The sequence below is a fragment of the Denticeps clupeoides genome, chromosome 14 (assembly GCF_900700375.1).
Source record: "Denticeps clupeoides chromosome 14, fDenClu1.1, whole genome shotgun sequence".
Taxonomy (NCBI): Eukaryota; Metazoa; Chordata; class Actinopteri; order Clupeiformes; family Denticipitidae; genus Denticeps; species Denticeps clupeoides.
In genome coordinates, this window is record NC_041720.1 from 2,350,115 (window position 1) to 2,377,332 (window position 27,218).

At 46.1% G+C, this 27,218-nt stretch overlaps 1 protein-coding gene across 1 annotated transcript in view; it reads right to left on the minus strand.

Annotated features, from left to right (window-relative positions):
- Positions 1-5,250: 5,250 nt before the first annotated feature.
- Positions 5,251-27,218, minus strand: part of rngtt (RNA guanylyltransferase and 5'-phosphatase) — a 67,587-nt gene continuing 45,619 nt past the window's right edge. The window contains exons 13-16 of the mRNA XM_028953014.1: positions 17,753-17,853; positions 12,806-12,872; positions 7,418-7,541; positions 5,251-5,521 (exon numbers count right to left, since the gene is read on the minus strand). Coding sequence (XP_028808847.1) covers positions 5,376-5,521; positions 7,418-7,541; positions 12,806-12,872; positions 17,753-17,853 — 438 coding nt within the window. The 3' untranslated portion in view covers positions 5,251-5,375. The remainder of the gene's footprint in view (positions 5,522-7,417; positions 7,542-12,805; positions 12,873-17,752; positions 17,854-27,218) is intronic.

The following is a 27,218-nucleotide window of genomic DNA, read 5'->3' on the forward strand; positions in this document are numbered from 1 at the left end:
GGCGTCACGTGTCAAGGACGTGACGGGAGTAAAAGTGGAGGTTGCACAGATATCAATTTTCTGTACTTGTGAGGACCTTGTTATAAAACAGAAGCGTATGAATTCTAAATACATATTTACAGAACTTAACTAAACCTCACTGCCAGAAACAAGGGGATTACCCCTCTTACCCAGGTTGCCTTACAGTCAGGTGTGACAGGGACAGTCCCCCTGGGGACGCTCGGGGTTAAGTGTCTTGCTCAGGGACACGATGGTTGTAGGTGGGGTTTGAACCGTTGTGGTCTTGTGGTTCATAGGCGAGTGTGTTACTACCACCCTTATTTAAACGATTCGTTTATTAACTCCCACACTTAGTCTTTCTAGATGGCTGCAACATTGCAGTCCTCCACATACACCAAAAAATCTGCAGCCTTCAGTCAAAACTCGTTCCCGTCAAACACCAGCAGTGCCCAGCAATGAAAATTTAAACACTTCTGCAGTATTGACTCAGTTAGGCATCAAATGTGAATCCTTGCAGCCTTCCGGAGGTGGAGGACAGGTCAAAATGAAGCAGATATATACAATTTTAAATCGACTGGAATGAATCATCTCTGGCGAGCCAGCAGCTTCTTTTGAAGCTCCGTCTTCTGCAGTCGCCGTCCACCTCAACCTTATCCGACTGCAAAGCTGGACCTGCTCCCAACATGGCATCCATTTTCCTCTTATAGCAAAACTAAAACAGGCTAATCAAATATTTGATTGATTCACTAAAGGAGAAAAACAATGCCAGTAAAACCATTAAGGGTTGTACTTTGTGTTTATTTATTTATTCATGACTTAAAAGACACTGCGACGTACTACAGCATTATGGCTGCTGGAGTACATCATAGTCCTTCATCACTCCTGCCCCCTCTCCCAAACACACACTTTACCTTGCGGGGTTCCACAGGGTGCACCTGTGTCAGGTTTCAACAAACGTCCCCACCAGGTTAATAACAGACTCTTATCTCCAGTCAGAGTGCATCTTGCCAATTTGAAGTGAGCTCCCTTCTTGTCCCATGGCCCTTATTGGAACATTAGGGGTATATTTAGAAGATGCCACCTTGTGACATCAGACTTCACTTCAACTGGTACTACTGCTAATGATAACGATACTAGATGTGCTTTCCATGATGTTCTGTTGGCTGATTTGACTTCATCTTCCACTGTATTAGTGATGGAGTTGAAATGGGGAAAATTTTGCATCAGAGTCACTTGTGGTTTTAACGCAATAGAGTGAAACAATCAGGTGGGTACGCAACGAAAATGTCAACTGTTAACGACGAAACCTTCAACTTGAAGACCCAATCAGAAAAGTCCACTGATAATTATTATTATGATAACATTATCAAAAGCCTGACGAACGTCCCACAAACGAGTCCATTATAACATTGTCCGAAGTACATTCCCTGAGGATGCATTTTATGAACAATTTATTAAGACCTTATTAGACGTCAATGATGTCCCAGTAACACCTGGCAGAGAACACTGTGATGAATCTTGGACGTCACAAATGTCCGGTTGCTGCGCAATTCTCTTGAAAAATGCGTCATCACACAACCCACAGCCGTCAGCCCCATCTATTGTCATTACTCCCAAGTCACATATTCGCATCGTGTTTAGTTAGAAGGTCCAGAATGTTCTCACTTGTTCCGTCACTGGAGCGGGAAACATTTTCGAGAAAATTAATATGTGCATCACAAACTGTCCTCCCAGGCGCAGTGCATTTGTCAGCGTGCGTCTCCCATCTGTCCCCGTGGCACCGAAGCCCGCGCCCGTCACCGCGTCCCTCTCTTCTGTTGGAAATGTCAGGCCTGCTGCGCAGCAGAATCCACCAGCACTGTGACCGACCGGCGATAAACATCTAATCTCTTTTTCATGTTAACGACACCCGGCGACGCCAAATTCCAGCGGCTCGTACGGAACCGCCACGCAGATGAATCACCAGATGGGGCCTGAAACTGTGCGACTATAGAAACGTCCGGAAATAAAGAGCTTTTCTCCATCGCTTGACTGGGTAAAGGAAGTTAGGAAAAGGTTGTGGGCTCGGGTTCAGTATGGGGTTAAGTGTGGTGTGTGAGTGGGGTCAACTCAGAAAAGCATCAGGGGTAACAACAAGACATTTGATTTTTCCGTGGCCGCATTAACACCGTGGCATTTTAAGCATACACTTCAATTAAGATGTTCATTCATTCATTAACATGTAATTAACATGATGAGCTGCCCACGAGATGATCAGGTCAACCAAATCTCACCAAACAAGGACATTTCTGAGGTGGTCCAGAAATTCTCACTTCCAATTTTTAAACCCCCCCCCCCCCCCAGACACGGCGTAGCTCCTCCACCATGAAATTGAATCGGTCGCCGGCGACGATATGTGAAATATTCCCTGTCGGTTCCCAGTCGCAGGATGTTCCATCGCGTGATGATGGAGAGACGCGGCTCCACGGGGGCTTCTGGTGAGCACCAGCTCTCCGGCGGACGCGCAGCCCGACTCGGCCCACGCATCACATCTGCTCACGGAGCTGGAAGCCAGCCGCATGTGTAGAAAAACACACGCGCACAAATAGACACTATGCAAAAATTCCACACGTAAACACACACAATTACACAGACTTCACACTCACAGGGCAGACACTGATGCACAAATAAACACATCTACAAACAGAAATGGCACTGTACGAACACGGATAATTACACAAATACACACAATAAAGAGAAGACGACAATCGATATTCACAATTATACAAACATCACATAGACAGACGCAAAAGAGGGAGAAACTGACACACGCAGAGCACACACGAATATTTACAGCATTTACCAGACGCCCTTATCCAGAGCGCCTTACAATCAGTACTTACAGGGACAGTCCCCCCCTGGAGACACTCGGGGTTAACTGTCCTGCTCAGGGACACGATGGTAGTAGGTGGGGTTTGAACCTGGGACTTTGCGGTCTTCTGCTTCATAGGGCAGCTGTCTGAGGAGAGGCTACTAACATCCCTCCCCTACCACTTAAACATAAATGGGCTAAAGAGAAATTATTGATTTATTTATTTTTAATTGTAGTACTAGTGCACCGTGGGGACTCACACAGGGACAATTTAGGAACCAAATGTACTAAACAACAGCTACACATGTATGCATGCGTGTCTTATTCATGTTTATACAAAAAAATTAGACTTTTCATCAATATTTTTCTTTTTTTTCCCCATTCATGGGCTCCAGCTGGACATCATTGGTCTGAACAGTCTGATCTCACTGGAGAACACAGCATCTCCAGAGCAGCGAATATTTATTTCTGGATTGTGACTTAGCAGCTGAGCGGGAAGAAAACAATTTTGCATTCAGCAGCATCCAGTATGAAAAATATCTTAAAAAGCCACTCTGGTACGTTAATCAGATGCTGGATCACACTGGTTCAACTGCATCTTCTGCATAAGGAACCCAGCTCGCTTTCAAACTACGGGCATCACCACCACCTAGCGGTTAAGGAAGCGGCCCCCGTAATCAGAAGGTCGCCGGTTCGAGTCCTGATCCGCCAAGGTGCCACTAAGGTCCCCCTTGATCAAAGCACCGTCCCCACACACTGCTCCCCGGGCGCCTGTCATGCGCACTGCTCACCAAGGGTGATGGTTAAACGCAGAGGACACACACACACACACACACACACACACACAAGGAAAGTTGGGGACTTAGGAGTGATGAAGCGTGATGGGATGGGAGTGAGAAGATGATGAAGCTTCCATCACTCCAAAGGACACAAGTGCGACTGACTGGTTGATGAGCATGAAACTGATGGGGAGAGAGAGAGAGAGAGGAAAAAAAAGTGAAAGTGACATGATTGTTGAACAGCACAGGACACTGTGACACGGTGAAATGAGTCCTCGGCACCTCGGTGGCACCTTGGCGGCAACCTTCTGATTCCGGGTCCATGGTCAGGCCCCCAATACAGTGGGGGGGCCTAAATTTGCCTGTGCTAAGATTGTTTAAAATAACAGAAAATTAGAACCATTGTACTATATGGAAGAAGGCGTGGTCACGAGGGTGCTCTAAATGGTTTGCAAAATGTCTTTAAAGGTAATTTAAGAATAATTAAGAGAACTGAGAACTACATTTCAAAATACATTTTTGAATAAATTCCATTTATTTTGAATATATGACTATTTCATACATTTCAGCCATGTGATACCCAGTCCCAGATTCAACATGGTTTTATCTATTATTGTAGAATGCAAATAATAAACCGCTTAAATTTAATTTGTTTGCATTCGAGCATACCAATCTAATTTCTACCAAAGCGTCAAAAGAAGCAAAAAGGATAATGGTAGGGAGGATAAAAATACATATTGGACAATATGTAGACGTAACAAGAGTACAGCGGCCACCCAAGTGAACCATTTTGTCTCGGGTGGGTCTACAGAACGCAATTTGACCACATAGTTGACCAGAACATTTATTCATCAGTTTAATCGAATTTCTGACACAAACCAAAAGTCGCTGGGAAAAAAGTGAACTCTATTGCTTTAATGGCTTCAACCAAACAATGCAGGAACACCGCAGTCTTGAAGGGGCAAACTGAATAAAACCCAAAAACACAGAACACACACATAAGAGATTAAAACCGAGACAAAGAGCCGGGCCTCTCGACACAGAAGCACGTTCTCTTTTTAAAAATAAAAAAAATGTGTGTCTGTGTGTGAATATATATATATATTTTTTATTTTTATTTTATTTTATTTATTTTTTTTAATCACCACACGTTGAAGCAGATGACAGTGTTCCGGACTCCTGGTGACGCCCAGTTCCTGATGTTAACACAAAGCACGGGACAGGGTGATGAAAGCCTTTTCTCAGGGGGAAGGACGTGCATTGTGAAGACGTGCGCGTGGTATCAAAAAGGAAAACCGCGGTTGGCCACGTGGCGAGGAGCAGGCTTTATCCCCCCCCCCCCCCCCCCAGTCAGTCAATCCTGCAGCACAGCGGCGCTAAAAAATGGCCGTCAGTTACATGTTCTGAGCGCCTTACTGCAAATCTATGACTCCAAAGAAATGTCAAAAAAAAAAAAAAAAACCTCCTCATGAAAACACATACGCTGTTTTAAATACGCTCAGACAGGAATTCTCAGGATCGAAAAAGAAAACTACAAACAAATAAATAAGTAGTAACAAGACCTGGCTGGACTTTTGTAAGTTTAATAAGTCAAATGAAAAAAAAAAAAAAAAAAAAAAAAAAAAAAACAGAAATCAACTGATGTCTTTCATTGTACAGATGAAGCTACGGCCGTCTGCATCAGTTCGGCAACTTGCACAGGAAGGCCGCAGCGCCAGGGCCCTTCCCCTCGTGGGGGGCGCGGCCTACTTGGGTCTCTTGGGGGGCGGCGGGGGCATGAGCTCCGAGTCGTGGTCCGGCAGGCGCTTGTGCGACTGTCCTTGGACGCACCTGTCCACGAACTCCAGGAGGATTTCCTTGGTCACGGGGTACTTGATGCTGTTGCAGACAGCTGTGGGCGGGCGGTGCCGGGGGGCGGGGTCAGGGAGGGAAAGAAAGTGACAGGTTAGCAAACGACAAGACACTTCCTCCCGAGCGCGTCAGCACATTTTTTCCCTCCCTTCCTGTTCGCCCCGTGGCACCAATCCGGCTGTAATGATGCGGCAAATGTCACCGGCGCGGGGAAAGCTGTAGACTCCACGTTCGGTGGAGAACTGGAGCAAAAAGGCATTTTCATTCCGGGCTGCGGGACGAGATAGCGAGACGCGTTCATAAACGTTCCAATAAACCTGGCTATTAAAGTATAAAATATAATAAAAAAAAAAAAAAAGTGCGCAAGGAATAAAGATAGAGAAGTAGTAGTGTGGGAGAGGCACTTGAAGTTCAGCACTTGGCATTCAGGCTCGGCGCGCTTCTTATCAGCCGATGTTTTCCCCGCCGCATCTAATTGCCATTAGCAGATAGCGCCGAAACAAACAAGACGCGGAAAAAAATGACCTGCGAACGTGGGGCGACTTACAAGGGCCTGAGTGCGACCGAATGTGCCCCGACTTTATCACCGCCGTAATGTGAATAAGAAGTTCAGAAAAACGCTCTGCGGCTCTCTGGTTCATACTGAAATCGCACTCGTCAAAATATCAAAAATAAATTAACATTTTTACACAAAATTCACAAACGGCATTATGCGTAGGACAACAAACCAACAAACTTCGTACACAGCACGTCTAATCAACAATTTGAACGTGATTTTAAAAATACTAATCGAGGTAATGCATATTTAGTCGTTTTGAGCGCATTGCTGAATTTGATCGTATATCGCACAGCAATAAGCAATCTGAAGCAGCTTCTTCAACGCATAACATGGTGCATTGCTGCAGGACGTATGATAAGATGGTATACTCCTTCTTTTGGAGTATACCAGGCAGTATTCGACAGATGGATATACACAGTGGCTACGGAAAGTATTCAGACCCCCTTCAATTTTTCACTTTTTGTGGTGTTGCAGCCATTTGCTAAAATCAGTTCATTTTTCCCCTCAATGTACACACGGCAGCCCATATTGACAGAAAAACACAGAATTGACATTTATGCATATTTATTAACTTTAATTTTAGCAAATGGCTGCAATGTAACACGGAGTGGAAAACGTAAGGGGGGTTCTGAATACTTTCCGTACCCGCTGTACATCCTCAGCACCGCAGAGTCAATAATCGGAAGAGCGGAACATTCTATAATATTTGGCACCATTACAGCTGTAATTAAGACCCAGCCCCCTCCAGCTCGTCCCATCTGGACGCAGCGTGGCTCGGCTCGGCTCCCTGTGCGTGGCATTGACGGGCGGTGTAGAGATCCACCGACACTGCCGACTTCATCGGCCTCGTCTGTTGTGCAGCGCTACGATCTACAGTCACGCCACCCAGTCAAACGTCCCCTCGGTCTTCATTGCCAAAGCCAACTGGCGCCAGGCGCTAATCGTCCTCCCAGCTCAGCAGTGGCTCAACTCGAGCACGGATCTGAATAAACTCTCGTAGTTTCCTGCAATAGTTTCTCGTATTTAGCCAAAGACCGGGCACAATTTTATCCCGGATTTGGTATAATTGGTCTTTCAGGCAGTTTATTTTTTATGTTTTTTTTTTTGTAACGAACAAAATCAAAACAAAAGGCATCTCTTATTTTTGGATTTTAAGGAAAAAAAAAAAAAAAAAAAAAACACTCTTTTATATGCAAATGTATGCAGGAAGGGGAGGGGGAGGGGTTTAATTTGGCAGTTCGCGCCGTCGGACGAAGGCCAAGCTGGCCCGATCCCGCTCGCACACACACAGAAAGCCCGGGACGTCGGATGAATTATGGGGACATTAATCTGTCTGGAGATATTAATAAAGATGGCGGGGGGCCGGCAGACACTCACCCATCGCCGTGTCGTACGCGTTGGGGAAGCTTTTGTCCGTCCGCTGCCTCATGAACACCCACGTGTTGTTGACGAAGGTGCACTCGATGATCTTGTTGTCGTACTGCTTCAGGTCCTTGGTGATCTGCGGAGAGGACAGCCCAGAGACTTAGAACCGGGGCTTTTTGAAAAGTGGCTCGGCGGCACTATGTTAAGACGAGGAACCCAGGGGGACGCCGGGCCGGGCCGGGCCGGGCCCAGGTGCCAGGAGAACTCTGCCGCGGCCTGGCGCGGGAGAGCGTGGGCAGAGTAAATGCCGCGTGGCGCCCACTGAGGAGGGCATCTGTGCTCGGCGGAGAGAGTGCTAAGGAGGCTGCTCGGGCGCGGCGTTTTTAGATCTTTGTGAGAACCGAGGGTGACACATTCTCAGCTTACTTATTACGTACTGTACACTGGTGGTCCAAAGTGTCAAAACACACACATATTTATAGGTCTTCCCGCTACTGAGTTTGCTTACGTTCTACAACAAAAATGAAGATCCAAAAACTATGAAAGAAGTTAAGAGTTTAAGGCTCTTCAAAGCAGTACATTTACAATTACAGCATTTACCTTATCCAGAGCGACTTACAGTCAGTAGTTACAGGGACAGTCAAACGTGCCCTCCAGTCTTAATTTTTATAAATAAATGGCATGATTAACGTGTTAATTTTGACAGTCCTAATCTGTAGCTGGGGTCCCCACTATTACTATCATCATATATCCTATGAATTAAATAGTAGTAGCCTAGCGGGTAACACACTCGCCTATGAACTAGAAAACCCGGGTTCAAACCCCAATGACTATTGTGTCCCTGAGCAAGACACTTAACCCTGAGTGTCTCCAGGGGAGGGACAGTCCCTGTAACTACTGATTGTAAGGCGCTCTGATAAATGTTGTAAATGTAAATACCCCCTGAAACCCACTTCTGTTTGCAGCAGATTGTATTAATATTTCGCACAAATGAGCCTTCGGTCCCAGTGTGGCAGAGTCTTTAATGGCCGTGTCTGTACCAATCCCGAAGACGCGTATCTCCTCACACACTGGGTGAACAGATGATCGTGGAGCGAACAGACGCGGCCAGGAAGCGCCGCGGACGCCTGTTTGTTTTGGACCGGCCCGCGGCGCGTGACGCGCTGGATGCCATGCTGCCGCGACACTTGGTGCATAATCCCTCCAAATCCACTTCATTACGCCCCTCCATCTCACAGTCAGCGGGCCCAGCCGCCGGCCAAGGCTGCCGGGACGCGCTGGAGCTCCGCCCCCCTCCCACCCACCACGGATGCATCCTACCGACAAGGCCGCATCTACCCCGCCCGGGTTTAAAAATGGCGGCCGCCTGTCCCCACAACGATGGGAGCAAAAACCAACGTGGGTTGGGCGAGTCGTCACACCCCTAAAAATAGTGGTAAACGCGCGTCTACCCGGGGGACGGGGGCGATGCGGTACATGCCAAGCGAACTCCTGACAGAAAAGCACAAATGACGCGGGCCCAGAGCCGGAGAAAAGCGGCCGAGGCAATTATTTCAGACACACAGCCGCGCTTGGGTGTCATGGCCGCGTACGTTCCCCCCTCGTTCTATATTTTCTGCCGAGGCGCTGCGGCACTGACAGGCTCTGTTACCGCGTTTACCATTCCGTACAGAAAAGGTCCCCAGAAGGTAGACATCAGACCGCCTGATGTCTTTTTTTTTTTTTGTCTTCGTTTCCCTCGTAGATTTTAGCCGCCATGGCCCGGATCGGTAATTGCCCTCTGACTGCCGCACCGTTCCACCCCATGCAAGGGGAAGAGAGGTAACCGAAGGTAAGGGAATTGAACACCTTAAAGCCACCGAAATAATGAGCATGCCTGAAAAACCATAACATTATTATTACGAGGATGCACCTTTGCTAGCGCTGAATATTTGGAATATTTAATTTTTTTATGAATGTCGACGAAGGCTGCAATGCCAGACTGGTCCGGTCATAATTCTCCTTTTGCAGGATCTACAGTACAAATTTATTATCAGGCTTATAAAAAAAAAAATGTTAAATGTGGGCATTCAAGGTGCGTTTTAAAGACATTTACACACAGATAAGGGGCAGTATTTCACCTGAAAGCTGAGGTGTCCACACCTACTAAAAGACATGAGACTAAAGAGCTTCTTCAAGCAATCATTCACAACTGTTAACAATGTACATTGAAATAAAAAGAAGAGCCCAACGTTCCAGGTTCAAACCCCACTTACTACCATCGTGTCCCTGAGCAAGACACTTAACCCTGAGTGTCTCGAGGGGGGACTGTCCCTGTAACTACTGACTGTAAGACGCTCTGGATAAGGGCATCTGGTTAATGGTGTAAATGTAAATGAAAATGTACAGACTCCCTGACAAAAGGGTAACTCACCATTGCCCATATAGAATGGAATTAAAAAACAGTGGTCCACTCTTAGCACTAGTGGGTGGTAGTAGCCTAGTGGGTTAGACACTCGCCTATGAACCAGAAGACCCAGGTTCAAACCCCACTTATTACCATTGTGTCCCTGAGCAAGACACTTAACCCTGAGTGTGTCCAGGGGGGACTGTCCCTGTAACTACTGATTGTAAGTCGCTCTGGATAAGGACGTCTGGTAAATGCCGTAAATGAAAATGTAAATGTAGAGGTGTGAACTGGACTGACAATTCGATTCGTTGATTATCGATGACATTCAGCGCACCAACTATCGATGCATCTCATCAATCTACATTACTTCACATTATGATTTAAGTTCAGTCATTGAGATGAGAGTTAAGGCCACACACGGACGTCTGAACCAGGAGTTATTGTGGCGCCAGGTGAGCGCGGGCTGAACGGCGAACGTCCACACGGGCGTTCAGCACCAGCACGAGTTCGCATACAGTCGAATAAATAAACGCTGCATTAAACGTTTTTTTGGTGTTAACTTCTGCCAAAGTGAAGAAACAGCGAACACTAGGTGAGCCTCCAATTGAACGCAGCTACGAAAAGCAGCGGAAACACGAAAGGCGCTCAGAGGACGTTCATTTCGAGCTCCTGAACTCCTACGCAGCGTGGCGCTGTACTCAGATCGGGCCGCCACAGTCACTACCTTTTAACTAAGATTTTTATAAAATCACCAAGCAACGTCATTATGATATAATCATAATGACGCATCGATGCAGAATCGTCCATGTCTGCATCGCCATGCATCGATTATGAGATTGAATTCAACACCCCTATTTAGCGTGCCAACGTCAGTAAATGTAAAAAAATAAAATAAAATAATACATTGCAATGACATCTTAAGCAATTTCTTCATCAATTAAATAGGGGCTTCAAGATCCAATCAATTTATAATGATAATGATTTTTTTTTTAAATAGTCAACAACGGCCAAGTCATTTATTGATTAATCACTGCATCACCGTGCTGCTTGTGCGGTGACGCGAACAAATGTTGGTGGTGCCTCATTTCCAATAACAGACACCAAAACGGCCGAATATTTGTAGCAGCAACCGCTCCTATTAACCATCTTTACACAAGCATGTCTGCGCCGCACAGTTCCAATCCGCAGCCCATCCCATGCAAACATGCAAGACCAAGTACATAAGCAAACATCAAAAAGAGATTCACGAAGGGCAAACGCCTGCAGATGAATATATAAACTGGTCGTGGTGCACAGACTCGCCTATGAACCAGAAGACCCAGGTTCAAACCCCACTTACTACCATCGTGTCCCTGAGCAAGACCCTTAACCCTGAGTGTCTCCAGGGGGGGACTGTCCCTGTCACTACTGATTGTAAGCAGCTCTGGATAAGGGCGTCTGATAAATGCCGTAAATGTAAAATGTAAATATGTATTTATTTAAATCCTCCGGTTCTCCGGTTTCTCACCATAGCCCAAAGACATGCACACTAGGTGAATTGTGCGTAGGTGTCCGGGGATGGGAATTACCAGCTATGGAAAGTAAGGGAGAAAGTGATTGTAAATCGGCCCGATACAGCCGTATTACATTGATAGATAATTTTTCCATGTGTCTTTGTGTCAAAATAATGAAACGATTAATCGATTATAAAGTTAGTTGCAGCCTGAAATGGATCTGTTTTCAAATGACGAATCATGTAATAGTGTTCGTTGCAGCTACGGGAGCCCCAGAAACAAAAAAAACAACCAAAAAAAAAAAAAACTTTTGGAGATGAATCCTCGTGTTACTCCCACAGCGAGTCCCCGTTAAGCCCTAGAACCCCGTCCCTGTCCCGATGTATATTTTTAGAGGGCTGACTCACACGCCTTACTACGTGCCGAAAAACAGCCATTCACAAAGAGCAGGAGCCTTTTATAACTACAGAGCGGCACGAAGTGCAGCAGGTGGTGCCGCGTCGTGCGCTCGCGTCTTCTGCTGGGAAGAGTCTAATTGCGCCGAGTCCTCAGTCTCAGGTACAAAACGTGTCCCCTCGCCGACACTCCACTCTAACAAAATCCACATCTGTCACGGGTCAAAACCGCTTCCGCCACAGCCAGGCGCGGCGAATCCTTCCGGGGATGGGGGGAGAAGACAGGACAGAAGTTTTTGTAGAATGGCTGCAGGAGGGTTCATTAGCGCCTGCAGGCCACCGTCTGAGCCACGCTAATGGCCACTTCGCGCCCACGCCACGCCGAGCGCTCAGGACTTGGAGGGACCGTCGACGTCCAAGTGCCCACAAGACCATGTACACCAAAACCAAGAGGCCGCCTCCCCCGAACCCCACTGTAACTGGACAGAAATCTGTTATTGTGACAGTTGATGAGAACCAATTTTTCGCCTCCCCCCCCCCCGTTTTTACAGCGGCATATGAAAGCGCGGCGAGATTAAAGCCATCACTTATATAGGCTCGAACCTGCAGGATCTGTAGATTCAGCGCAGAGGAGCTAAGTTACGATGCAATTTAGGGAAAAGCACTTTTCAGCAAAAATAAATAATAATAATTCATAATGGTGTCTTGAAGTTCGTGGAAATCCAGAATTATAGAACTTTTAACACGGGCTTAACACGGACAGAGCAATCCCGAAAAAAAACCCCAAAACAGTTCTTTCTAACAAACAGAACTCTGGACGAGAACTCTCCCCACCCCGCTGTGGGCGAGAGAGCTCGTGTAAACCGGCAGTGTGGAGATGATGAGCCATGCGTCAGGGGACGAGCGAGTTCCGGAGATCAGATCTCGAAATAACACGATCCACACAGGGGCCCAAAGGAAATTGAGGTGAACGGTTCACACGTTCATACGTTTCATTTTTTTCTCCCCATCAATCATAATTGACTGACTGTGTTGGCAGTCACATTATCAAATGTTTTGATTGACAGGAACTAACACAACAGGGTCCTACGTTAGATGTTACGTGTGTGAGTTTGAGCCTTACCTTCATCTGAGCAAAGGGCATATCGTACCCGCCAACGTACAGCAGGCCCACCGTCTGCGGGAGCAACCTGTGGCGACAGAACACACCTTCATTAGAGGAGGAAACGGTCACTGTCCCTGGAGGCATGGGGACCAAACACACCTTCATTACAGAACTGGCCCTCACACAAAAACGATGAATATTTATGTTGCTGTCCCCTAATTTAATGTGTGTGAGGGCTTCATAAACAAAATAGGCAAATATCTCGCACACACTGTGCACGTCTCCCTTCCAACTTCCACACAGGCTTCTCATTAGACATTTTGGGTGGGGGGTGGGTGGGAATCAGAATCTCTCTCTCTGAAAACACGAGCGCATCAGCTGGATCGCACCATCTCACAGGTACCAGAGCCGAGACCAGAGGGCAATTATGGCTCCCATAACGACAGGGGCGGAGCTAAGGCTCGCAAGTCAGCTGACCTAATTACACCACCCCCCCCCCGCCGCTTCAGCTGTTAGCATGCTGCGCAGAACAAGTGCTCTGTGACGTGGTGGCGTCAAAAAAAGGACAGCGGCTCCGAACAGCGGCTCTTATTTAAGACGCTTCCGCGGAAATTAGGGGGTCGGTGGGACCTGCTGACACATTAACCACACAGGGGCTTTCGGGGACCTTCTTCCTGGCCCCCAAGGGGTGCTTATGATGGGGTCCGAGGGCTGAAACTTCATTCCTGTAATCCCAAGGCCATTTAACCCTCATCGGCAGGATGTTAAAATAAACGACAGAACCACGTTATCCCCACCCCAGCATTATCGAGTCTCCCATTTTTCCGCGGTTTCACATTTTTAAAGCCAGGATTCTCTGCCTGAGAGCAACCTGGGCTAAAAATAACAAAAAAAAAAAAAAGTGCACCCATGTCAGCGGATCAATCGATTGATGCGGCTCGACAGAGGTGCCAGAGCAATTTCCTGAAGCGGCTCTGGAATACAGCCCGGCGTTTCCGGCAGCTTCGGGACGTGTGATTTCTGGGCGCCAGCGTTAATGAGCATTCCGTGCCACGATCCATCGATGACGTCCTGTTCTTAAGATTATCTGCGGCACGCAGGTGTGACTCTTATAAACCCTGCCAAGATCTGGCAACACGGAATTGCTGTTAAAAAATGTAAATAAAAAAATTATATCCGTAACACATTAAGTTTATGCTCCATCAGGTTTTGGAAGCTCAACTTGGATAAACACTGCATTAAAAACAACTCATCAGCATGCTTCAGTGATAATGGTCATCCAGATGAAACCGCGGCAACACGTCCCCTGAGCCCTGCTTTACATAAAACTCAAGAGCACAACTTAAGTAGATAAATAAAAACATGTAAAAAGTTTGGGAACCTGGAAAGTAGCCTCTCTTTTCATTAGAGAGCCTATTACTCAACCACTTCGGAAGAAGATGTAATGGTAAATGCCATGTTTATGTCTTTATAAAGCGCTCGTCTCACCATAAAAACCCTCTACTGAGTGCATGGACTGGTTATGATGTATGATATCCACATTACGGAATTGCATTAACGTCACAAATCTCATTTCGCCGTTCATTTTGCCCTCATCTCCTGTAACCAATGAATGTGAAATGTTCCTTTCTCTTTCTCCTTCGTGACCCAGTGTCTAATTAAAGCGAAGTTGTTGTCAATATTTGCACACAACCATGAGTGCAACAGTACTAATTTGCAAACTTCATGTGCACAAGTATATTTACATCTACGGCATTGATAGGACGCCCTTATCCAGAGCGCCAAATAACATGTAGTGACAGGGACAGTGGGGGTTGAACCTGGGTCTTCCGGTTCATAGGCGAGTGTGTTACCCACTAGGCTACTACCACCCTATGAAACCCAATGATATTTACAAGTGGCTCAGATAAAACTAAGGACCGCCTCTGGACGACCATGCTATAATATAACACTGGGCAGAAAAAGTATTGTTGAAATTAATCTTATAATAGATGAACGTCGACGAGTCTGCATCAATTATATCATAATGACGTTGCCGGCGGAGGTATAAAAATTCTCATAAAAAAGTAGTACAGTAGTAGTGACTGTGGCTGCCTGATCTGATTACAGAGCCGCTTCGGGTAGGTGTTTCACGCTGCGCGCTACTCGACAGCCTTGTACACACACACTGCGGTCAAAAGTTGTAGTTTGTTGAACTGAGACATTTTGGCATGACCAATAGTATCGAAGCAGGTTAGTGTTTGGTCTGGCCCTTTGGAAAAATACACACGCAAAGCAGGACTGGAAGAGAAGCTGATCTTCTCAGTCTCTGAGTGTCCAGAGATGACTTTGCAACATGAAATATTCATAATCGAATCGTGAGATTCACATGTTCACATCTCTAGTAGAAAGTCAAAATGTTTCAAAAGTTTGAACATTTTTTAATTGGTTAAGATTTTAAATTTGTTAGAACATAACACGTGTCCTTCTACATCATGCGTAATTGCATTTAACTTTGCACCTGAGCCTTCTTTAAAAACTCACAGCTTCTTTTCCAATTTAAGAACTACAGTGAAAAGAACTTTAGCCTTTATAAACACTCCTGTACAGAGAGAATAAAGTGCCTGCAGAGGTGCCTGAACAAGGAGTTCCACCACACAGGCAGTGGCTAACAAGCACAACACCGTGACCCTGTCTGGACTTGGATTTGGGGTCATTGTGGGGTTCCGCCTCATCTGTTCTCTAGGCTGAGCCACAGTCAGGGAGCAGCAGGAGGGAATATTCAACAGGGAAAGTGAGGGTGTTTTTGATATCTGGTGAAGCGTCAGATGGATGGAGAGCATGTGACATCTATATGTGTATTTTAGTGAAGGACAAATGTCATTAAAATGAGGTAATTTAAAAAAAAAAAAAAATTTAACCATTAATTTGAAAAACTACCACAAAATAATTAATAAATTAATGAATGAATAAGTAAATAGAGACAGACTCACCTTTGGTTACTTTTAAAAGGTGCAATGCGAAACATTTTTCAACTTGAATTTCACTTCCATGAAATAGGGGGCAGTATTTCACCCGAATTACTGAAACCCAAAAGAGTCATACTAAAATTTTAAAGCAGCTGTCAGTTTAACTAATTGCATTTTCTGAAGTTATATGATAGTATAGTATGATTATGTCTGCAAACTTCTTCAAAAGGTGGTCAGATCATGATCAAGAAGCAAGTGCTTGTTCTCTCAGACACCATTGAGGGCATACTTGGTTCCGGTGGGCCTCTGCTAACATGCCAACTGTAGTAAATATCTCTGCCACAGAAACAGCATTAATGCTTTTGTTTAAGTTGGGATATAAAATTTGTATGCTTTATGAAAAATGTATCAAAAACACATTAATGTCAATTATTTGTTTAGAGGCTATAAAGACTCGAAACTGTATGCAATAAATTTACTTTTTTTTTTTTTTTACAGTAAATGTGTATGTAGTTGGTGGAGTCACATTCTTTCAACACTTAGATAAAAAAATGGATTATATGATGATATATTGAATTGATACCTATGTATTGAGATTGATCATCAAGTGTATTATTATTTGTTAAATAGTTATTAGCATGGTCCTCACAAATGGTGAGGACACACACACACACACACACACACACACGTCTCAGCTCACACTCCATTAATGATGCAATAGCAAGCAGCCAGTTGTTTGGTCCTGATAAGTGCGCCTGCAGAATAAATGCAACACCTTGACTCGAGTGCGGGGATTGGGCTCCAGGCTGAGAGAGAGAGAGAGAGAGAGAGAGAGAGAGCGAGCGAGCCAGTGTGTGTGTGAGGGAAGGAAGCAATCATCCAGGCTGCGCCTCACCTCGCCATTCAAGGACGTCCTGCCCACAAGGGTCATTAACCAAATCCTGCCCGAGAGGCAGCTGTCTGAAAACAGGCCTCCACAGGATGCACCCTAATGAACGGACGCAGGGTTGAACCCAGGACGCACTGAGGATGGAAGTTACCATGTATTAACAAGAAGAAGAAAAACAAGCAATTCTTGGAACGGGGATTTCTAAGACTGGAAATAGTCCTCCACTCCACAGCATTCCTGCTGGCGTAATGAGAGGACGATAAGATGCTGAGGGTTGGACAGTCCCTCACGCAAGCCCTCAGCATCTCACGGACAAAGCCGTGCGCAGAAACAGCCTTCGCCTCGCTTAACCGAAGCTTATAAGGCCAGAGCAGAAGACAGACGAAGGGGAATCTGTTGGTCTAGATAAAAGAACACACGGAACGTTGCCAGGGTTGGTTGGGGCCGTCAGGACTGAGGCTATTGATCCGTTTACAGTCGCACCTCACCTCACCAGTCTCACACTCTGAAGTGAGAACGTCAACCCTCGATACCAAATACACCCAAGAGGCAAAAGGAGTTAACCCCGAAAGGAAGGAGGGAGAGTGCAAATTAATTATATTTATTTATGGGAATTTGTTTAATGGTTTTTAAGTCATTAAACATTTTCATTTACTCTTTTATCGCTTATACAGGAAGGCCCTATATAAATAAAGCCTTGTTGTTTGATATCAACTAATTCATAAATGAGTGAAAGGGTTCCAAAACAACACCTACAAGATTTTCATTATGGATCCTCAGCTCAATCCTAAGTTAACAAATCAATAAAATCAAGACATCTTAACACAAAACATGGCACGGGCAAACTGAACGCAGAACTAAAGAATCAATTACCGGACACTCCCCTTCCGAGGCTGCCAGAGTTAAAATGGACAATGCGGCAGAGGATGATACCAGCTGCCCAGTGGATTTTATTTTATTTTGCAATAAACGCGGTTCGTGTTGGAAGGCGTGTCTGTTTCTGCCTGGCTCTCGCTCGCTCGCTCGCTCTTTCCCACTCCCAGTTGGAGGAGAAGGCAGCGCTACGTCGGGGCGCGCCGCATGTAAAGCAGGCTGCGGGCGCAGCGCTCCCCCCGCAGCATGACTCACCCCTCGCCGCACACTTTGGTGATCTTCAGCCGGAAGTCCACGGAGTTGTGGCTGGGGGGCTTCCACTTCAGGATGTCGTCGCATCTGCCAGGCTTGTATTTCTGCAGGGTCGCACAGAGAGAGGCCGGGAATTAGGATTCATCTAGAACCAGACTACCCCTGGGGGGGGGGGCGTATGCCCCTCTCTCATTCCCATTCATTTTCTGCGGCAGAAGAACCGGGCTTTATAAAACACACGCGGTGGTAAAAGCCGCAATATCGACTCTGGCTCTTCACCCCGGGCAGATTTCACAACCGTCTTGACATTTACAGACGAAGCTAAAAAAAAATAATAAAAAAAATAAAATAAAATGGGAAGGGGGTTGGGGATGTGGGGGTGTGTGTCTGGGTTTATCCGGATCCTCCGCACCTGTGGAATTCCGAGTGTAAACAAGCCGCAGAACAATCAGGGCGCCGCCGCCGCGGTAGCTTAGCAACAGTCGGCTCTTCAAAAGCAACAAAACACCTCTCCGCACGTCTCATTGGCGGCCGTCCGACCGCAGACAGAAAATAACTCAAATCGATTAAAAATGATCAGAGTGCGTCGGTCAATCACAAGGGGGGGGGCTTTGATTTCAAGGGTGCAGAATTCTGTGGGGGGGGGGGGGGGGGGGGGGGAAGAAACAATCTGTGAAAATTAGTGCCAACTGCATCAACGAGACAGGAAAGATATAAAATCTCATGTTAATACCGTTAACAACACGCTTAATTACGGTCAGTGGTGGAAGAGTAAGTTCTAATTTCATTGCGGGGGGGGGAAACGACAAACAAGCGGCAAGCGCCACCGGGGAAAACGTATGTTCTGCATGTTAAACAATGCTCAAGGACACGACAGGGAACAAGCCAATGGGGCGAGAGGCAGGTTGCCCAGTAACAGCCGGCCGCCCAATGGGAAGAAGGCTCAACTGGTACAATAACTTGCGGAGTTCGGCGTCTTAACAGTTTCATGGGGCGCAGTCATGAAGGAAGCCCGAACTTTTCACTCTCCGTCTCGCTTCGGTGCGAATTACTTTAGGGAAGACCTCAGACAAGAGAGCCCAACCAGGAAATGAGGCTCAGAGACGTGCTCAACAAGAGTTTCAGGGGCGGGACTTCTGTAGCGTTGGTATAAAACCCCGAACAGGAACCGATTTATTGACAGCAGCATGTCAGAATGTGCTATGATAAGATTATTAGAATTGATAGCTTGTAAGGATTACGTTTTTTTAACACCTAAAGTTAAAGTGTAGTGATTGTCACATGTGATACACAGCAGCACAGCACACGGTGCACACAGTGAAATTTGTCCTCTGCATTTAACCCATCACCCTGAGTGAGCAGTGGGCAGCCATGACAGGCGCCCGGGGAGCAGTGTGTGGGGACGGTGCTTTGCTCAGTGGCACCTCAGTGGCACCTTGGCGGCTCGGGATTCGAACCGGCAACCTTCTGATTACGGGGTCGCTTCCTTAACCGCTAGGCCACCACTGCCCACCGGTTGCTGAAACAGTTGACGACAGTTGTGAATATCTGCTCTTCTATTCCAATTGGAATGCATTAGTCATGCGTCGCAATTTGACAGCGGTCACGTGCCACATCACTTCTCAGAAGAGTTTAGATCATTCCAGCTTACATAATGCCTTGTTGTGTTCGACTGGTGTCTCATACTATTGTTGTCAAACATTCATTACTGATGGGATACCGGCACACAGATCCAGGCTGTCAGCCAATCAGAAACACACACACACACACCAATTAACTTACTAGCATGTTACATAAACAGTTTTGCTAAATTCTGCCTATATAACTCAAAATGAGGACTAAACCCGCAAAAACCTTCCAGCCAATCAAGAAGCAGTGTTCTGCAAGACCGTTGAAAAGCCACAAAAAGCTAGAAGAGTATTTTCAGCCCTCGTTCCCAGCTGCAGCCTAATTGGCACATTCTGGTTCGGGGGAGCTCTGTGCACCTTCGCTGATCCCGCCCCGAACCCCCTGTTTGCACCCGAGCCCCCGGAGGTCACCACCTCTCTGATTAGACGTCCGTCGAGGTGTGTGCCTTGGCCTGCTGGTTGCTTTAGGGTCCTCATAAAATAAAAGATGAAGCGAACGTGACCAGAGACCCCAGTGGGCAGACAGAGGAGCATCGACCAACAATGTGGGTCCGAACTACATCAGATCGAACGATCGATGCTACCGGAGAGTAAAAAACATGTTTCGGAGCAGGGTGTTTGCAAAGCTCCTTCATGTGGCTCCATATCTTTTTATTATCTAAGGTAATCAATCAAACACCCACCCCCAATCCCCAGTCACAATATTTCCGTTGTATGAAATAGCCTCGAACTTGATGAGCATGTGGCGGGGTATTGAAAATAAGGCAGAAGGGGTGAAAGCGCGGCCGTTCAAACTCGCAAGCGTTCCGAACGTAGGAACAAAAAAAAAAAAAAAAAAAAAAAACGGAGCCCAAGGGCTGGTGCGCGACGAAGCCCAAGGCAGCGAGTCGACGTATCGGTAGCGCCTTCGTTAACAGAAGTCAGGGACATCGCCGCGGCGGAGGTGGCTGTGCTCTGAGAGAAGAGGAAGCACACGGCGTCTTTTGCTTTAATACCCGACTCGCGAGGCCTTCACTCCGCATTCAAGCTACTGTGATCGCTCACAATAGGCCGCGGAGCGAAATTAGCTAGCGAGCGTTTATTTAATAAGGAGCGATTCTCCAGCACAAGGACCAAGCGCATTCCGCCGAGCGTGGGAGTCAGAGAACGCTGTTCCTATTCAGAACGTAGACCAGCTTTGTGTATTAGAAATAAAAAAAAAAAACATGGTTATGTGAGCTGGAAGGCCATGGAACTTTCAGTTTATTACGAGCCCTATAAGAAAAATGCGGTCTGGAAAAAAAAAAGTTTTACTTTTCTCAATGTTTTACAAATATCTTGTCATGAAATATAACAACTTTTGTTAGTTCTATAACTGCAACCTCTGCAACCTCATGGTTTAGAAGAGGTAGTTCCCTTCAGAAACCATAATTCTGATAAAAGCCCGTTTTGTCGTCATTGTTTGTAAATGACTGACGTCTACATACCATCTGAAACGTCTATAGCAGGGGGGTTCCCTTTTAGTGGGAACTGTGTTGCTTCTCATAAGTCACTAAGGTCTGTGCACACAGACCTTTTTACTTTGTCAAGAATATGTCGTTTATACCTTTGTATAGTTTCTACATCATGGTCAAAGTTGTCCCCACACCCCAGAGATTGCTTTGGTTTGCCGGCGTAACCAGAACACCAGAGGCTAGAGTCCGTTTCCTCGCCATTTTTGCGTCTTTCTCGCTCGTTGAAACGAATCACCTGACCGCTCATTAAATATGCCTTTTTATTAAAATATGCCTTCAACGAGAACCTCGTTTTAAATAATTGCAACCATTTGAAGCTGTTTGTAGTAAAATGACTAGCTTTAAGGAGATTTGTGGTGTGTTAATTTAACTTCTCACTCACTTAATGACGATGAAGGCACTCCTTATTAGGTATTCCTAAGTTAAAACCTAAAAAAAAAACAAAAAAAAAACCCTGTTCAATTAAATAAGTTCCTGGTGTTGATCAATGTCATCAACGTATCTCAAGTGTGTGTGTTCTGGTTCGGTATTATTAACGGATCAATGGCAATCCGGCGGGCTTTAGCATCCCACAACAATAACACGGCACTGCTGATAAAAGACAAAATTCTGCGGCGAAAGAAGAGAAATAACGATTAAGAACATCTCAGCCAGGGCTGCCAGTAGAGCCAGACGCCCGGCCCGATCGCGGCTCCGCCGTCCTCCAGCGAGCGAGGACATGCATTATTTAAACATCACCGGCCTGTCCTCCATTTTTCACTCAAGACAAGCCTGCGTCCCTGCGCTTCTTTTTTTTTTAAACTGACGTGCCAACGTCGATGTTCTGTGCGAGGCCAACGCACAAAGCAGCGTCTGGACTCAACCCCAAGTAGGAGGAACAGGATTCGGCGGTTCCAAAACTTTTCTATGCCAAGGCACTGCGGATGGCAAAGTTCTAGCCAGTGCCTGCTTGTGCAAGACACCTGACAAAACTGACAAAAGCAAAAGTACTGTTTTAAATTCAACAATAACCATTGTAAGATGGGACATTCTGCAGGACCACAGTACCTCTGCAACTTTGCCCTGTGGAGAGGCAAACACCTCGTTGTTCTCGTGACCATTTGGTGGTGACGGTCCGTGTTGGTCGGTCTCCTGTTCGTTGTTCTTGCGACCATTTGGTAAATAATAGGTGTGAAGTGCCAGCCACGTTTTTTTTTTTTTTAGATCGCCTGCTCTCTCTGTCCGCCCCAGACGGGAGACTCTGAGGGCGTGACGACAGAAACCACAAATTCTGATTGGTCTGTGACAACTTCCTGTGGGTCAAATGTATAAAGGATGTTCACGTGTGTTCCAGAGTCTTCTCTCTGACCATTTTTCTCCTGGATCAGGTGATGTCTCTGAAGCTTGGTTCAGGCTATTCTGTCTTTTTTTTTTTTCTATCTTTTCCTCCTGTCTTTCATTTTGGTTTTCACTGTAACATTGGTACCTTTTTTTACATACAATATTTACATGTAACTGCAATAATAATCTACTGGTGTTAATAAATTAGAAACTGTTCATCCTTTTAGACTCTATTGTGCCACGCCTCTATCTGCCAGGTAACATCAAGTTGAAGTGGTTTGAATACAGTGCTTTTGTGCGTAGAGAGAGAGTTTTTTACTCTATTCTCCACTGTTTTGCACCATTTTATATGATACTTTTCCAGTCATTGCCAAGGCCTTCTGGCATCTTTGAAAACTACTGTTCTATACGATACACGGAAGACCTTGCAACCTGACCTCAACCTAAACAGCAGTGGAAACCAGTCCACCAGCTCTGCTGTTAGCTCGTTCCCCAGCAGCAGAACAACAATGGCTCAAGCAGGAGGAGGAGAAGATGACCCTGACCACAGGCCAGGCCTACGGCCTCAAACAGGGCCATCAGAAAAGCTGAGAAATGAGAGCGGGAACAGGCGGGCCTGATAATGAAAACCAATGGAGAAAGCATTCTGCAGGAATTCAACAGAGACTTCAGCGCAAATATTTGTTATTAGTATTTTCACAGGCAGAGGGTGAAATTAACAATATCCATCTCAAATATGTGACAAGAATGACGGCAGCTCCATTTCCACACTTCGGCAGAGGCGCAATGGTTTGATGCCAGTTAGCAAATGTTAGAACTAATTCAAAACTTTGTTTAGTGATCTCCAGTCTACTTTTATCCAAAAAAAATAAAAGAACAAGAGAAGGAAGGAGTAGGGAAGCGATGAACGTATTAAAGCTACGTGAAGAATTTTTCGGAAAACTTTTTACATTTACGGTATTTACCAGACGCCCCTTATACAGAGGGAGTTACATTCAGTAGTTACAGAGACCCTCACAAAACTAATTTCTGAACAAAAAGTACTTCTGAACTAGCGAGTCACACAACGCTAGTGTTCACAAGTAAGATAAGGTCAGCAGTCCGTAATGTAAAGCTACTTCCTCATTCTGGAGGAATCAATAAAACACTTTCACAAACGTAAAAGATTGTTCTTTAAGTATTTGACTATTCCTTACATTAGCGAACAGAATAACACCTTAAGATGTCCTTCCAAAATTCTCCCACAACCTATTTACATTTACGGCATTTATCAGACGCCCTTATCCAGAGCGACTTACCATCTGTAGTTACAGGGACAGTCTCCCCCTGGAGCAATGTTAGGGTTAAGTGTCTTGCTCAGGGACACAATAGTACTAAGTGGGATTTGAACCTGGGTCTTCTGGTTCATAGGCGAGTGTGTTACCCAAAAGGCTACTACCAACCCATCTCAGACCCTTAATCAATTTTTTATTTGCATATCACTTAACGATATAGATTGCCAAAAACAGCGCTCAAGGTGAGCAAGCCAAAGGTGATCGTGCCAAAAAAAACCAAAACATTTGGGGTCATTGTAATCATGGAAATCACCATTATAATCAGGTAATGATCACAGTAACCCAACTGCATCATGTGTATATTGCAATTAAAATAACTTTTGGGACTCCAGTTAACGCTATGTGGGGACCACCATCTGGATCTTTTCCCCATTCGCAACAAGGCCATCTGTAGCAATGACATTCTGCTCTTTGAGTAATGCTAAGACGCTCTCCCTCGATCTTCACACTAAAACATTTCCCAAGGACACAACATGTTGGCCGAGATAACGCTTTCAATGCGAGCAGGGCGATCAAAGGGCGGTGTGAGGAAATGGTGACTGACCTCAAGTCTATTAACAAGTCTATTAAGCGTGCATTTGGAATAACGACGAAAAGGAAATACTCTATTATGGGGTCCACTGAAATGCCCATTTACATTTATTCATTTAACAAATCCTTTAATTCAAAGTGCCTTTTTTTTTTTTTAAAAATGAACCCCCCCCCCCAAAGAAAACCTGCAGAATTTGCATGTTTCTAAGTGCCACTCTAATTTGAACCCAGTAAAATAGAACAAACTGAATAAACAGGCCTATTCAGTGGTAGTGGTAGTAGCCTATTGGGTAACACATCCCACTTACTACCATTGTGTCCCTGAGCAAGACACTTAACCCTGAGTGTCTCCAGGGGGGGAAATGTCCCTGTAACTACTGATTGTTAAGTCGCTCTGGATTAGGGCGTCTGATAAATGCCGTAATTGTAAGTCCAAAAGGTAGACTTGGGACTTGTGCCAGGGCCTGCCTGCCCATTCTGAGATCCACTGATGAGTGATGCTTATATAACCACAGGGGGGGGGGGGGGGGGGGGGGGGGGGGGGAACGTGACACACACATCTCTAAAATGATGAGAGGTTATACTCCTCCGAGGGCCGCCCATTGAGCGTAGCGTAAAGCCCATGCGTTATGCCGTAAAAAGGCAAATCCATCTCTCTCGCTTGTTAGCTGGGAGCTCAATTACACTGGATCAAGGATTTCTCAATAATCTCAACAATTACCGCCAGACAGGTGCATCGATCAGAAATCCTATTGAGCATGTGGACCATTAACTCTGAGCTGGGAGCTGGTCTGGGAGTATACAAACAAAATGGTGGCTCAAAAACCGGTCAAATGAAAGCAGTTTGTTCGCATTAAGTCACTAAAATGGCTGGTAAATGTTTTTTTTTTTTTTTTTTAATAAATAAAAACTCTGTACCATCAGAATCGAAAAACTGTAACAAATGTCTTCTGTTGTGCCTGAGTGAAAATATTACTTTCAGTTCTAGATAACCAGCGAGTTATGTTATGAAATCATTCTAGTCAATGTGTCAAATGATAGTGATGATAATTTAAATAAATGCTTCGCTTGTCTGCACCTCACAGCAGTTTGACTTCAGTGGTGCCCTCTATACTAGCACATTTAACGCACTACAGCAAAGTGGTAAAATTGATTATCCATCTACTATTAGCATATCTTACTTTATGGATGTATGCATTCATTTTTTTCCCCCCCCCCAAAAAAATTGCCTTAATGTGTTATGCCATAGAAATGGGTCACAGTGGCAGGAAAAAATCATTTATTTTTGTTCTAAACTAGGAGATAAGTATTAGTATGTTGGTAATACAATTATCAATTTAAATGATCAAACACACAACCCAGCCACAAAGGTGCGCTAAATGCCAAAATGCCAATAAAATTAATCAAATGATGATTAATGAGCAAAATTGCGGCACAAGGGTCAACGTATTTGAGAATGCGCACACTTTATAGTAGTATGCAGCAAATGCAAACATGTTATTATATTCGATTAACACAAATGATTGTTATGGTGCCAGTCATGCTTGCAAACTGTTGTAATTGTCATCGTTGTCATTGTCATTGTCATGTGCACCAGAAACAATGAAACAGCGGAAGGCTCAGCAAGTGTTGTTGACATTTGAATAACGTGACGCGACTCGGGGCGTAGCTGGAGCGCCTGTTGACGCGTTTTCAGCCAGCTCATCCGCAAGGCGTTGCATCGGGGCGGGCATCCGCACCTCAGAAAAACGCAACGTTCACAGCCCACACGCGGACAAAGGAACAAAAGCACAACAAAAAGGAGCCGACAGATCAAGGCTCGTGTTCGGCTGACAGATGATTTATGAGCACGAGGGGGGGGTGGGGGGGTGGAGATCTGAACGTGGGTGGTGATCATCACTCAGAGGTCTTCCACACACACACACACACACACACACAGATGAAATAAATATACCACCATTGCAATTTGAAAAACACCAGCCCGTGACTCACGTAAAGGCTTCTCTGGGAATTCATCCGCGAGCGGAGAAACGCAGCCGGCGATGGATTCGGAGCCTGGTTCACAGGGGGGAGTTATTACGTGCGTTGCGTGACGGGACCTCGGCGGCGGCCGCTCCACGGCGCGTGGGAAGGCGCAGAGGCCGGGTGGGCCGAGGAGGCGACGAGCGGGCCTGGCGGCTCCAGGTGGGGGAGGAACGGGTAGTCATGGGTCGCGACTACGAAAAGGAAAGAGGGCCAACAGGGGCACGCTCTGAACCCGTAGCCTGCCGGTGGGCGAGAACGGATGCCACGTGACATCTGACTCCCACAGGGACAGTGGTCTTGGAAATACGGGTCAGCGAGGCTCCGGAGACTATTAGCACTTTCATGGCTGCTGTGAGCAATAACAAGATGGTGTTCATGAGGTCCGAAGATCGAACTCAGGTTCTATTTAAAGGAGGGGCAGTGGCGGCCTGGCGGTTAAGGAAGCGGCCCCGCAATCAGAAGGTTGCCGGTTCGAATCCCGATCCGCCAAGGTGCCACTGAGCAAAGCACCGTCCCCACACACTGCTCCCTGGACACCCGTCATGGCCGCCCACTGCTCACCAAGGGTGATGGTTAAATGCAGAGGACAAATTTCACCGTGTGCACCTTCTGGTGTATATCACAAGTGACAAAGTGCGGTTCCAGTTCATAGTCAAACAGAAAATCAACAGCGATGACCATTTACATTTACAGCATTTACCAGACGCCCTTATCCAGAGCGACTTACAATCAGTAGTAACAGGGACAGTCCCCCCCTGGAGACACTCAGGGTTAAGGGTCTTGCTCAGGGACACAATGGTGAAAGTGAAGTGATTGTCACATGTGATACACAGCAGCACAGCACACGGTGCACACAGTGAAATTTGTCCTCTGCATTTAACCCATCACCCTGAGTGAGCAGTGGGCGGCCATGACAGGCGCCCGGGGAGCAGTGTGTGGGGACGGCGCTTTGCTCAGTGGCACCTTGGCAGATCGGGATTCGAACCGGCAACCTTGTGATTACGGGGCCGCTTCCTTAACCGCTAGGCCACCGCTGTAAGTGGGATTTGAACCCGGGTCTTCTTGTTCACAGGCAAGTGTCTAAATCCACTAGGCTACTACCACCCTACCAAGATGGACGACAGGAACGAAGGGACGC